Consider the following 14,462-nt stretch of genomic DNA (forward strand, 5'->3'; position numbering starts at 1 on the left):
TTTCTGACCTTAGGGACACTTTAAAGCTCCGTCCCCTGGGAGCGTAGAGCACGTGCCCGTGGTGGACTGTACTGTTATAAGCTAGCAGCACCTTAAAGCAATCTCTGGCCTGAACAGGAGGCCAGTAAAAGACAGCAGCATCAGAGTAACAGGATCAGATTTAGCTGCTGTGATCAGAGAGCAAGCTGTCACTGTGTATATGCAGACCTAAGAACTGCTCTTTAGCAAACAAGACAAAAAGGACAAAGTGATAACACAACCTAGATGAAACAAAGGCATGAATGATCAAAACATGAGAATTCATGAGAATTCTTAGCAATGTCATGTCTTTTAAAGGGGACATATTTTACTCTTTCAAGACAAGTTTATATTGTTCTCAGAGGTCCCCAAAACATGCCTGTGAGGTTTGTTGCTGAAAAAACACTCCAGTATTGGATTTTTGCATGTCTAAATACTCCTCTATTTTAGCCCTCCTCAGAACGAGCCGTTTCTGTGTCCGTGGCTTTAAATTGTAATGAGCTGTCTGACTCCATTTCCTGTCCAAACCCCTCTCAGGAAATGGATGTGGCACTCCTGATGTTGCAGACACTTTAATCCAAAGTTAAGGACCTGACTGGGATTTGAACTATCAATCTCCCAGACCAAAGTCAGCAGGGTAACCCACTGAGCTCTCCAGCATCTCGGCTGGCAGCTGAGATGAAGATCAGGAGATGAGCGTGGAACTGTCTTCCAAGCGGGGAGGGCCAACCAAACCTGTGAGCGGGTGCTTACTCCCCATGAGACATCATGAGGGTAAAATCTGAGAACGGCTTGTTTCAGCACACATTTTCTGAAAGGTAGAGAAAGAGAGGGTGGAAGGGAATAGATTTTTCTAGTATTTGAGGGGATCATGGACAGGCCAGGGGGCACATATTTTTGTTAGAAAAGCCTGAAAAAGTGATTTTTGCATAATATGTCCCCTTTAAAAACCTAACAAGTGTATTTCCCAGTTTCCTTTATAGGAATTTAAACACATGCTTTTCTTCATTTAAAGTATCAACATGAAGTAAGAATTGCATTTGACTTGCAATTAGACTAACTTTTGACATGACAGGGACTTGATATGTGCATTAAGTCATGCTTTGACATGAGGTCTGATGTGGACCTGTCCCTGTGAAGAATTTAAAATAGCTCTGGTGACAAGGCCTCTTGTTGTAGCTCCAGAGAGCAAACTATGTTAAAGAATGACAGGGGACTATGCTGTCTGACAGCGAGGAGCCATGTGTGAGGAGGCTAGGGGTTGATCTGGTCACTGAGACAGGGTCTAAATGAGGAAGGGGCGGTAGGGGAGAGCGGATGGAGGGAAGGGGTTTGGGGTCCCTGAACCAAAGAAGCCTCCACTGCCCTGAATGCTCCACTGACCTGGCTGAGCTGATCCTGATGTGACAGCAGCATGGCTACCTGTCACATTATCATTCACAGTCATAGACCTAAATGCCATTTCCACTCTGCACTGCAGCCACGGCACAAGGAGAGGACCGGATTTGTCAGCTATGCTGGATTTCTCAACATTTTTGAAGCAAAGAGTGGGGGCTGAAAGAAGACACATTTGCTCATATGCGGCTGACTTTTATGGTAAAAAACAAAACACATTTACTACACAGACAATCTTCATCTAAATAATTAAATCTTCTGTATGTAAGATAATTTGGTAGCTCTTCATTTTAGTGAGCCCTAAGTGCCTAGTCATTTTATATCAAGAATTATCTGAACATTTATCAAGAATAAGGTTAATTACCATGCAATGAGAATGCATAACAACTTGGAAGTATTAAGGAAGCATTTACCTAGTTATAATGCATTAATTTTGACTAATTCCTTGTATTTTTGGTTCAGTCCCCCTGTTAAAAATGGTATGTCACCCTAACCCAGTGATACTCATCCTATTTATGCTGCATTTGGCCATTAAATGCTACTTTTTCCCACTTTTGCTCATTTTTCCCACCTTTTTGCTGCTTTTTGGTCATTTTAGTCATTTTTCACTCATTATTTTTGCCACTTTTTGTCCATTTATGCCATTTGTAACTCATTTTTTGTAATTTCGCACCTATTTCTGCCACCTTCTGCCCTTTTTTGCCACTTTTTCTAACATACAAAAAATTACAAAAAAATCCTTTATAACTAATACATTATTACCAGGTAAATACTTCTTAATATTACCATATTTCTGAGTTACTTGTAAATGCAACTTCTAACAAGGTAATTACCACTTTTTGCTTGAGAAATCACTTGATAATTGATATTCTGGATAAAATAACACATTTTAAGCACTAGAATCAACTGATGATGTTTATTCTAGTGGGCACTGTTGAACATTAGCTCAGATGTCCCTTTGAGTCCCCTCCTTGGATCGGCCACATACTAAAAGATTTTTAAATCTTAAATGAGTTTGAAAAATGTGGGAAACAACAGACAAAAGAACATATTTAAATGACTTTTAATCTTGTAATCTGTACACACTAGATGACTCAGCCACATCATGAGACACCACTCTTGCTGTTTATAAAAACAATCTCACAGTGAAGTTTACCCACTTACGGGATCTCACAGAAACTTACCCACTTTGTATGACGTGTCTAGAACAAATGGAAGTTTCACTTTCCGAAGTAAATTACAGAGAAAAAAATAAACGTTTAAATTATATTCTATATTTTGAGATACAAGAAACCTGATGTATAATTTCAGCTGATTTAACCTGTTTCCATGCATTTAAAGTCCAGTTTTAGTTGCATAAAGACAATAATTTAACTTTATCTAACTGCTTGTAAATGTACTTCTTCTCCTTGCTTCAGTGTTGCTGAGAGCAGAGTGAACATACCAGTTGCTACTTTTGAACTGTTTTGGAATCATATTTATCCACTGTTCGTGTTTCTATCCTCTGAGTCCAACATAACTAGCTGAGCAGGGGAGAAAGTTTGCAGCGACAATAGCTGGCATGCATTCCTTGGACTGTTGCATACTGTCACTGTGAATTTGAATGAGAACAAGGATGTCTCCTGAGTAAATGATCCACCCCACAATGGGCAACAACAAACAGTGAGAGCTGATTTGTTTTTGACAGGAAATTATTTTCCTTTTTTAACTTTTTTATATTGATTTAACTACAATCAGATCAGATTGTTTTTCATTATTCAGTGTTTATCTGTCAGGCTTACTTTTTGCATCAGTTTAAATTCATTAAGGTTTTGATCTCTTGTACTGAGGTGAACTGAATTGAAGCTTTATTAATCAGGTGACACGAAGGCGTCATTATAAAACAGAGTGATTTTCACTTTCATCGTCAAAATCCTGATTAGACTCACACCATCTAGTAAAATACTCTTTCACAGGCTTCTACATCTCAAGAGGATAAATAACTGTCAAGTGAACATTGTGTTAAAGTGTCTGTGTTTGTTTTAACACTGAAATCAAGTTTTCCATATGGCGTCGGTAAGCTGTGGACGGTCCCTCGGTGAGTGACAGCACACATCCACCGGAGGCTGTTGTGTCAGGGCTTTTCATTAACACCTGAAAAGGTGTCAATCACAGTTTACTTCTGCGGGGGTTGCTCATAAACAGAACAGCAGTAGAAACACGGTCCAAATCTCCCGGGTACCTCCCGAGTGGCAAAAACCACGGCTGAATGCCGAAACCAAAACACAAGGGCCTTAACATGCCTGAGCGCATGAGGAAATCTTTCTCCCTTGGTTTCTTCCTTGAAATTAATTGTGAAGGATTTTCTTAATACAAACACTTTATAGGTGCATTTTTTCAAATGAATAAAGAGATGCATCTTATTTTTATTATTTGTTCAAAATTTAAGAGTGATGCAGTGTGCAACAGTGAGCAGTTGTTGGCTGTTGTTGACATTATTTTAACCCTGGTTGTTGGTGTATGATGCAAGCTCATTTGACTCATTCCTGAAGTACTTCTCTCTCATTTAGCAGACCTTGCATAGTAAATACGACAGGCCAAGCTTCCTCTTATCTAGGGGATTGCAGATTCCAAAGTTCATCCTAATGTGAGCCTTTAATGAGGACAAGATAGACTGAATGGCTCGCTGCTCCATGGATTGCAGGCAGTACGAGTACGTCTGACTCAGAGCTAGCTTATATTAAAAACAACAGTAATTCCATGTAGTTGATTATTTGACCGTTTGTTTAAAAAAATGTAACTGTCTTACAAAACAATTTCTGCATGAATCAATCACCTGTCCTTGTAATTTAAGGTGGACTACCATATTTCGCAGGCTCGTTTGGGTATTGGTATCCTAGCTAGGATTTTAATCTTTCAGTTTCCCAATAGTTCACAATGTCAGTTAGAAAAATAATGTTTGGGGCACAGATAGCCTTACTCATTGTCCCAAGCTCTTTCTGCTGGGCCCCCCTTCGACAGATGAAACTATTTTCAGTCCCATCCCTCGCCTTAAGAAATCAACAGATAAATATGTACATGTACAACAGATACACTGTCAGTCACGGTTTTTACCAATTTACTGCAAAATAGAATCTCAAAACTTTGTAGAAAAAACAACAATCATCACCTTAAACCGAGCTGTAAAAGTCTGACTCTCTAAAAATGAACAATTGAAAATGAAAACTTTATTTATACTTCCAATCTTGCAATCATTTCAGTCATCACTGCCAGATTGAGCTTCTCAGGTTCTGGGTGCAGTTGTGAGAATGCCACTCTCAGTTCATTTACAATGTCCAGTTTTCATCTGAGTTTTGTCAGACAGCAGAAAACCATCTCAAACTGGAAGGAAGTTGCAATAAAGAAGAGTGTGGCTGCTCTCATCTCCTGCCAGCTGCTGTTGATTTGCTTTGCCTTGGTGCGTGCCCCCATCTCCTCCACTCTCTCATCCATATTTCTGACTCTATCTACATCCCTTCTCTGTAAACAAACTGGAATAGACCAAAAATATATACAGTTCATATATACCAAAAGAAAGAAAAAGGGTGGGAGTCTATTTCTACACATTTACCATGATGACTTGGGAACTACCGTTAGTGTCTGATGGTGCCATTGATACTGGATAGGTGAAGTCTTTTTTTCAGATTTGCTTTATTTAATTAACATTTCTGACTGAAAAAGCCAATGACAGTGATGATACTCCATACTACACTGATATACCAAGGACAGATCAGAGGGTGCATTGAAGAAAGTGCTGCAGCAGTTTGCTGTGCTCAAACAGGCTCCCACTGAAATTTGAATTAACATGAAAGAAAATAGGTTTTAAAAATCCTTCTTTTAAAATGATTCAGAGATGTAGAAATGATTAAATGCGATTATGACATGAATAGGATTTTGTCTCATTCCCCTACCTATCACAGTAACTACAGGTCAATATTTAACCAAAGGTCTGAACAAAGGCACAAATGCATTGAAAACAATACCCTTACAGTTTCCCCTTCCCTTTTCATCCTTAGCACCTTTAAGCTTGTTTTTCTGCTTGTTTCACTTAATTCTCATTTCATTTCATCCTTACACTTACGATAAAATGACAAAAAAGAAATCTGAATATTGTGACCCTAGCACTGCAAAAGAGCAAAGTTCTAGCTGGTAAAGATTTTGCATTTTCTTTTAAGCTAAAGGGACACGTTAATGACCTTGGATGTTGGTAGAGACTAAAAACAGAGCTAAAAACAGGGTGAGTTTTGAGAGGGTCTGTCTACAGACCGTAACTGTGAGATGCTGCATCTGTCAGAATAAAGGGCATGCTAAAACTCTTAAAATAAAATCAGATTAAACTTTCAGTTAGGTTAGGGTATGGGTTAAGGTAAGGGGGAGGATACCAAAATTACAAGTTAAAAATCTGACCTGGAAAACCTAATTACAACACGTTTAATTAGGGTTTTTAAACACAGGAAAAAAACATTCTTCCATGAAACATTCTAATGTAGCAAATGCAGCTTCCTTAGCTGTATAAGCTATGTAGATAATGGCGCTACATAGCTAATGTAGCTAAAGCTACAGCTGACAAAGCTCATACATATTTATACTAAGCTATGGTTTTTCTAGCTATGTTTACTAAAGCTTGCTAAAGCTAATGTTGCTACATTGACTTGAATAGTAATGTTAACTATGTTAGCTTTAGCTCAAGCTAACGAAGCCAAAGCAAGCCACCTTTTGCAAAACTACTTCTTAAACATGTCCATACATATTTACCTGGGTTTGACCGCTGAACCTTTTCTCTTTTTTATATATAAAATGTTGCTCAGTCAGTAATGTCTGCAATGTGCAACAAGCCTCATCTTGCTTCAAATCTAATGTATGTGTAAATGTGTAACCGTTTCCTTAACTGAACAAACTACTGAAAATTTGTGAGGTGTAACTTGTCGGTTTTTTGTGAACAGCTTGTTACGGCTACTGTTGTTCAAAAAAAATGAGTGCAGCTGTTGCAGAACTGTTGCAAACTTCAAAAGTTTTAACAAAAAAAGTAATTAATCCCTTCAAATTCAACAATGGACAATGAAAGAATTCAAAACATAAGCTTATTTAGTTAAAATAACTGACTTAAACTGATAATGGCATGCCTGTTGCTGCTTGCAGTGTTGTCAGGAAGTGTGGTATTGCTGCTGGCAGCAATCTCAAACCTCCCTCATCTGATTGACCTCACACTTGATGCTGCACCCCCTTGGGTCCTCACACCCACAAAGTGTGAAGCTGACCAGAAAAAAAATGTACTCAGGATATGCAAAGGAAAGTCATACACTCAACCAGACGGGACTTAAAGTCCAAGACCAAAATCTGTGTGTAAACCTGAAAGGTAATCAAACCTTTGAGTATTCAGGCTTTATTTCTGCACAGCAGACAAAAAGTGACCACATGCATCATGAGGAGATCAATACACCAAGCTTACTTTCCAGTGAGAAAGAAAGGTAAACACCTGCCTGAAAGAGATTTTCTAAATAAAGAAATTCAACACTCCAATCAGTACAGTTCCGTCAAACGAATGGCTGCCTTGTTGTTGTCTCGAGGGACAAGTGCGAGTTTCTAAACCTCTTCTCAGGAGGGTAAACAAGTTCAGACACTGAACAAGCTAAGATATACCTGCATTTCACAGCTGATGAATGGAAGAAAAGTCATATTTATGCACTTTTGAGACTTACATGCTGACGGAAAGGAAAGAGAAAGCTACGTCAGTCAAACCAACACTGACATATGGTGGTGGATATGTTTACATCTATGGATGTTTTGCACCTTTGGAGGCGGATACCTGACCCCTCCATAACTTCACCTTGACCAAGAAATACCCTATTCTCTGGGAGCACATTTCTCCCTCAGGTTTATTTCTTTCTGTAAAAGTATTCACAGTTGAGCCTGACAATGACCTCAAACACCTCAAGACTCTGTAGGAACGCGAAGAAGACCAGATTCAGATTTCACTCTAGTTTCAAAGCAGAAGTTTTCACTTGTAAAAAAATAACAAGAAGAATTAAGAACTGCAAAAGAGAGACACTGTATGTCAATATAAATGGGCTACATCAGGCCAGACTTTTAACAAAGCCTGTCCAACAATTTTCGCAAAACCGAAATACATGTTACACTGCTTTTTGGAGCTTTCAGCTAAACATTTAGATTGAAGTCCACTGGATAAACTGATCTAGAAATGAGCAAAGGGTTCATACAAACGTACACATGACAGATATCCGCTCCTGTACAGTAGATTGTTAAATATAGATCATAATGAATTCCATTTCAAGCAGTAAGACTTGTAAGCCTGTGGTCCTGTGAGCTTTGCACCCTGCTGAGTTGACAAGTCAGTATAAAGAAGATTCATGTACCTGAGACATCTGAGTCACTGTGAGTTTCCTCTTGTTCTGATTGCCTCCTTTCTTTTCGTAGGACCTCTGGCACGTAGAAATCTTCCTGTCGAGCCAAAGGGGCTATGAAGTGGATGCGACCCTCTCTGTAGATCTCCAGGAATGGATGTGCACACAATCTTCTCTCCTGTGAAAGACATTCAAATTATAGCAAATTAATTTTTTTTTCATCCATTAAGTAAAACGGTGTTTATTACTAGGCAGAAACTTCAGTGAACAATGCAGGAGGGTGGTGGAAAATGTAGAGTAACTCATGATATGATACTTGACATGCGGCTTTAAGTAAAGAATGTCATGATAAATCCTTAAGTATTTTTCATCTCATTAAGGTTAAAGGTACATTTTCATAAGTATTCCTAACAAAGTGTTTCGTGTTTAAAAATCTGAATAATAGTTTTATTTGTATTAACTCAGAATATGTTTTTTTTAATCAATTCATAGAGAGGATCCCCTCTATGGACTCTTGTTACCTAGGATTTTTAGAGGGATCTGGCTGCAGACCGTCGCTCTCAGACACCCCTCGAGCAAACTGTTACTGTGAGATAACAGAAATACACGGTAGAACTTTCAAAATAAAATCCAATTAAACTTTTGGTTGGGTTAGGGTAAGGGTACCAAAAGTTGAAAGGCAAAACCTGATTACAAAACATTTAATACTGTTAAGGAAACAGTGTGCTGACAGGAAAAAAAGCTTGTCGTTCATGAAAACATTCTGATGAGGCACACGTAGCTTACATAGCTCCATTAGCTACACAAGCTATGTAGATAACGGAGCTACAGAGCTAATGTAGCTTAAGACAAAGCTCATGGCTGTACAGTGCTTAACAAGTTTATTAGACCACCACCCAAAGTAAGGTTTATGCCACAGCGGCCCTAAATTAACAGCATTGGTAATGACCAAAATTATTTTTTATATTTCTGCAATGGTTAATACACCAATATGTAGAAGCTCTTTAACCCAAATGATACTTTTAATGCTAAAATATAATTATTATTGTTATCCATGAATTTCAAATTTACTGATTTACAAAAAACTGAAAAAATAGTAAAGCACATTATCATTTCTTGATTAATATGTCAAATTATAGTTATTTACTTGCATTCCTGAACAGAAAAATTTGTTTTAGTGCTTGAATGTTATGCTTAATTAATTTCTGACTTCTCAGAGAAGCCCAGTGAGCCGGCTCAAATTTGGGTATAAAAAGGTGAATTCAGTTTGAAATCCCTCATTCCTGTTCAAAATGGTAAAACGTGGAGAGCTCACTGAAAATGAAAGAGTCCGCATTAAAGCACTTCATGATGCTGGATGGTCTCTGAGACAAATATGACAGGTGGTCTAATAAATTTGTTAAGCACTGTATACTTATGAAGCTATGAAATTAACGTTACCTAAGTAAGCTACGTAGCTACTTTGTCTACGTTAGCTACGTAAAGATCACTTTACACTGGCTTATGTAGTAATGTTAACTTTATGGCTAGTGTAGCTATGTAAGCTTTAGCTAACAAAGCTAAAGTAAGCCACTGTTTGTGTTTTTACTTCTAAACCAGGTCTAAAGGTAATTTACCTCAGGGTTAGACCTCTGACCTTTTTCGCTGTTTTAATTATGAAATGTTGCTTAGCTTGTAATGTTTGTGTAGCATTAAGGACTACAGTACCCACAATGCCTGTATGCCACACTTCCGGGTTGTTTAGTAAAGCTATGCTGTCCACATACACCACGGCGTCCCGTCTCATTCATTAGACAGTTTGTAATGCGGTTATTATTTCATAAATGTACTTTATGATAGAATAAATAAATATATTTTTACGTTGTACTGGCAAATTGTGTCCCTTCCATTCTAACAGAGACGGCGCATCACAGTAACAGTCAGTGACATTAGCATCTGATTAGCAAAATTAGCGTCACTGAATTGTGGATTTTTGTATCTTGCTTGTCTCTACAGTACCACAGAGGGAACCAAATAACAGATATGCAATTTCTTTAAAATCCACTGGATGCCATGGTTACTACCAGAAGTAAGCATCTCAATCTAGAATCTGACTTTTAGGTGTCGCTAATATTTCCAATTTTACACACTGCACCTTTAACTATGAAAAATGCCTGCCATGGATTCAACTCCGGACAACCACACTGGCTGTTCAACCCATGGACAATATGAGATAAAATGTGCTTGAAGTTAAGAGAAAACATTTTTAATACTGATAAAATATGATATTCTAGGAATGTTGACTAGCTATAACATTTCTTTGAGGCAAACTTACAAATGTTAAATTGCTAGCAAAGTAAGCATAATGTCATGTTGAAGTTGCTATTCTATTATGTTATTGAACTAGCATTAATACCAGTTTGAAACTTAAGGTTAATGCAAGTCTTATAATGCAGATTAGAATGTAAAACATCTCATTTATCTCCATTTGTAACACAAGCACCTTGTTGACTTGCCATGGGAGGACAGCTAATGTAAGCTAATATCACTAGCATTAGACATCAGTAACATTCCTCTAACTTACTGTTAGTTAACTTCATATCCCTTTCTGTATCTTTGCCTTTTTCCGAGAGGCCAAGTCTAAGCAATACCGTATTTTCAAAAGGGAAGAGTAACAGCAATAATGTTTTACACAGTAAAAGTAACCAAGAAGGGCAGGGCTTAACAAGGGCAAGGAAATCTGTTTTACCGCCATCTAATTTTTTAGCAACAATCTGATATTATAAAACACAAGTCGGGATAACGATATGATCCTGTATCCATATTTTACCCCTACAGTTCAGTCAAATTTACTTTCTTACCGTCCTGGTGAAAAGTACTGATCATAAAGACTGTAAACACTTCACATTATGAGAGAAAATCCATCGTTCTAAATGCTGATATATTGCCCATTAACACTTATTAACACTGAAAATGTGCTTTATGTATTTGTATGCTTTCATGTATGAGCGTGTACTGGAAAGAGGAGACAACACTGTATATAAAAACATGCCCAGACGTGTCAGTAATCTCACAAGTCTGCATCAAATCAGCAGTGAGTAAGTGTTGATGGGAACCTCACTGCTCCAACATGACTCTTCTTCCAATCTCACATACAATAAACACATCTGAGACCCCAACAATCCGTCTTTATGGCAGTAAAAGCTGCTGTTCTTCTACTAGAGGAGGGAGGTCTCACATGACAGAGGCCACTCCACTGCTGCGGGCTCATTAACCTTTCATACGCCATGTTTTGTTATTCTGCTCATGCTCAGCCAATGTCTGTTGCTCTCACCCTTCTGACACACGCTAAATGTCGAGCAAAACTACAAACACACTGCAGCTGTAGCGCATTACTCAGTGTGAGCAATTATTTAAAAGTGGTTTGTTTTAATAAGACAAAAGTTTCAGTACAATGTTTCCGTTAAATTGCTGCCATCATCTACAACATGCGTTATGGTCTAGTGAAATTTAACATATAAAGAACAAGATTTTCTAAATTATCTAACACCTTATTTCACTTGTGACAGAAAGAATCTGTGAAGGATTTTTTTTGCCAGATATGAAAAAACTAAATTAAACACTGAGATGGCTTTACCAGGTACATAAGGCCATCCACAACAAGATTAAAAACTTCAGAACTGTTTTTTTAAAGCCTAAAATCCCTCACTGATATGGTGAATAATCATTTTGTAAAAGAGAGAGAAGTCTACCCCCCTTTGGGTTCAATGTTTACACAAAAAGGATGTTTCTTTCTTCGGCTCAGAGAAATTAAAAAACGTATCAACTTTGGGCAGCATATTGTCAAGCTATACCTTCAAAGCTCCAGTAAGGATTTTTTTTTGCTGGAGATGAAGCAGACTGAAAGTTTTACTGAGGTCTCTTTATGAGCTACAAAAGCAAACAAGACATCAACAATAAGATTGATTGTGTCTGTATTGTCATTGATTAATATCTGAAATTGCTCTGTAGGGGGTAGGTATCAGATGACATGATTAACAGTATACTGCATAAGGCGCTGTTTACACAACATTTTCAGGTGAATATGCAAAACTTTTGGAGCAGTTTGGCTGTCCGTTTACACAAGAATGGTTAAGGTTGAAAAAGATAGTTGAAATCACTTCCATGAAGCAGATAAAATTGAAAAAGGGGAAACTGTTTAAAAAAAGGCTATCTGTTTCCTGCTGTGCTTTAAGCAGGAAGTGCTGCACTTTCTGAGAAAATCCAGGAGAAACTAAAGGCTGTAGGAGAAAAAACTGTCAGTGGAAATCACACAGTCTTAATGGATATCTTCACTATAACAAGTCTGGTCTAGCTAAGCATTTTTGTGTTTACATGTGCCGTGAAATTTTTCTGCAGAGCTACAATGGTGATGGGGAGAAGGAATTAGTGATGATACTTTTGTGCCCCTGTGAATGATAGAAATGTTACACGTTATCAAAAACACATTAAAAACAGTGAATGTGCAGTACAGACCTTGTTGTAGAGACAGATTTATTGGGCAGTAAATCACTTTCCTACATCATTTTTGTGTTTCCTGTGGTCTCGTGTAGAGATTGTTTTTTTAAAATGTGAAACTGTGATTTTTTTTCCCCTGATATTGCAGTTGCAATTTAGTAGGCAGTTATTTTTAGGTTCCTCATATTATGTATTATTCAATGAACTATTCTATATTATAACCCACACTATATAAGATAAATCAAACTGGGAAAAACAATTGTAGAAAAATATTATTGCTATTATTGCTCATAAAGCAAACTTTTCATTTTGATTTAAGCAAAACAAACATAAACAAGTAGGATTTTTGTTAAAGAAAAAAAAATCTTAAAAAGTCACTTAAATGACTGCATAATGTGCAGAGCATAAAATATCTGATGTGGCTTTACAAAACAAAATTGCATTAAACTGGTATTTTGACACATTTTGGGTTAAATAAATATTGCACTGTCTGCGGTTTGATAATTGCAGTAGGCCATGTTGCGATTCAATCTTATTTGCAATTAATTTCCCAGCCCTATAGTTGAGTGATCAGCTCAGACTTTGCCACAGCAGTAGTTTTGTCAGAACAGGACATTTCTTTGTTCACAAGGGCAGAGAGTAACACTGAAAGCTTTTCATGATGGAAGAGATGTTTTCACTCTTCTCCTGGTCAGCATGGGTTTGCCATCATTATGGGACTGCTAGTGTATCCAGTGGCTGCTGGGGGTTAAGTGGAACTAGACCACGCTTCTTTTTTAAACAAGAGCAAAGAGCCACACTGAAAGCTTGTCTTGGCAGAGTTTTTGCACGTCTCCTGACCGGTCTTGGCATCAATTTTATTCACAGAGAAGTTCTGCCATTTACAATCTACGTTAGCGGTATCCTGCCAGCTCAAGAGAAGCACATGCGTACAACCTCATTTTGTCTTGTCGCTCTGATTGGCCCGTCATGAATGTGAGGGACAGAAACACTTTCTATTGGTGCTTTCCCAGATGAACAGGAAAAATATGCAATGGATATTTGAAACAGGTGATCTGTTGGGTCTCTTAGGGTGAAAAAGGCTGAGTAACAGTGTCACCACACAGAAACTGAAGTACTCAGTGTAGTTTATAATGATTCTGCTGCTTTGTGTGACATAAATATATTAGACTGACAGGGGGAAAAACACATTATTATGGAAATAAAACTCTGTATTCATACCAAGCACTCTTCTTCCAACTCCAAACACAGTTTTCCTCACTGTCTCAAAAATGAATCGTTCCTCAAACAACATGGCAAATTCATGACAACCATCCAGGAGCAGAAACTGAGCATATTTTGATCATCTTCTGACAGATCCTGGGAGTGCTGATTCCTGACAATTCAGTTTAAAGCAAAGCAGAAGGGATGACAGGCAAGTGACTGTTTAGTGGAACAACAGGAACGTCACACATCTGATAACCGGCACTTGTAGACTTGAACTGACATGCATAGGATAGATTTTCTATCAGATAGCTGACTTCTCTTCAGACTCTCTCACCATCTGTCTCTCAGCCCAATTATGACAGCAGAGACGGCTGTCTGCAGGAACAACGTTGTCAGTTTCAGTGATTTCAGCAACATCAATTATTGGTGTACTTTTTCCCTTTGGAAACATCTGTGCCTTCTCATTGGCTGGGCTCATGTTGCATATTGATGCAGATATAAACACATTTTTTTGTGTGGCACAGACACTAAATAAAAGATCAAACGTGAAAAGGCAGTATAGAGTGATGACACTGGCAGCTATGTAGAGGAGTTCAGCGTTAATATTTCAATTGCAAACTTTTAAAATTAGAAGTACAATAGAGGGAATAAAGAAATAATTTGGCTAGTTGCTGCTGGAGGTTGCGCATCAAAGGATAAGGAAAGAGCTGTGGAGAAGATGTGCAAGGAGAGAGGACTCGACCGTAAATGGCACACTTACAAGATGCAACCACAAAAGCTTAACACTGGTGTGCAGAGGGTGGGTTTAAAAGCCCTGCGTTTAGCCTGAACAGACAATTATAGCAACTCCTGGCTTAAAATGAATATAAAGTACCCATCAGAGAGGGGAGACATGTTTTTCTGAGCAGCTTCTGTCCTCATTTCTCCTTTTTATTACAAACACTGGACTCTTTGGAACAGTGCGGAGGGCTACAATTCATTAAAGGA

The 14,462-nt window shown here is 38.0% G+C and overlaps 1 protein-coding gene across 1 annotated transcript in view; it reads right to left on the reverse strand.

Moving 5' to 3' along the window:
• LOC121507245 (testis-expressed protein 264 homolog) overlaps nucleotides 1–14,462 on the reverse strand; it is an 83,298-nt gene that overhangs the window by 20,042 nt on the left and 48,794 nt on the right. The window contains exon 3 of the mRNA XM_041783487.1: nucleotides 7,806–7,971. Coding sequence (XP_041639421.1) covers nucleotides 7,806–7,971 — 166 coding nt within the window. The remainder of the gene's footprint in view (nucleotides 1–7,805; nucleotides 7,972–14,462) is intronic.

This window comes from Cheilinus undulatus, linkage group 3 (genome assembly GCF_018320785.1).
Source record: "Cheilinus undulatus linkage group 3, ASM1832078v1, whole genome shotgun sequence".
NCBI classification, from domain to species: domain Eukaryota; kingdom Metazoa; phylum Chordata; class Actinopteri; order Labriformes; family Labridae; genus Cheilinus; species Cheilinus undulatus.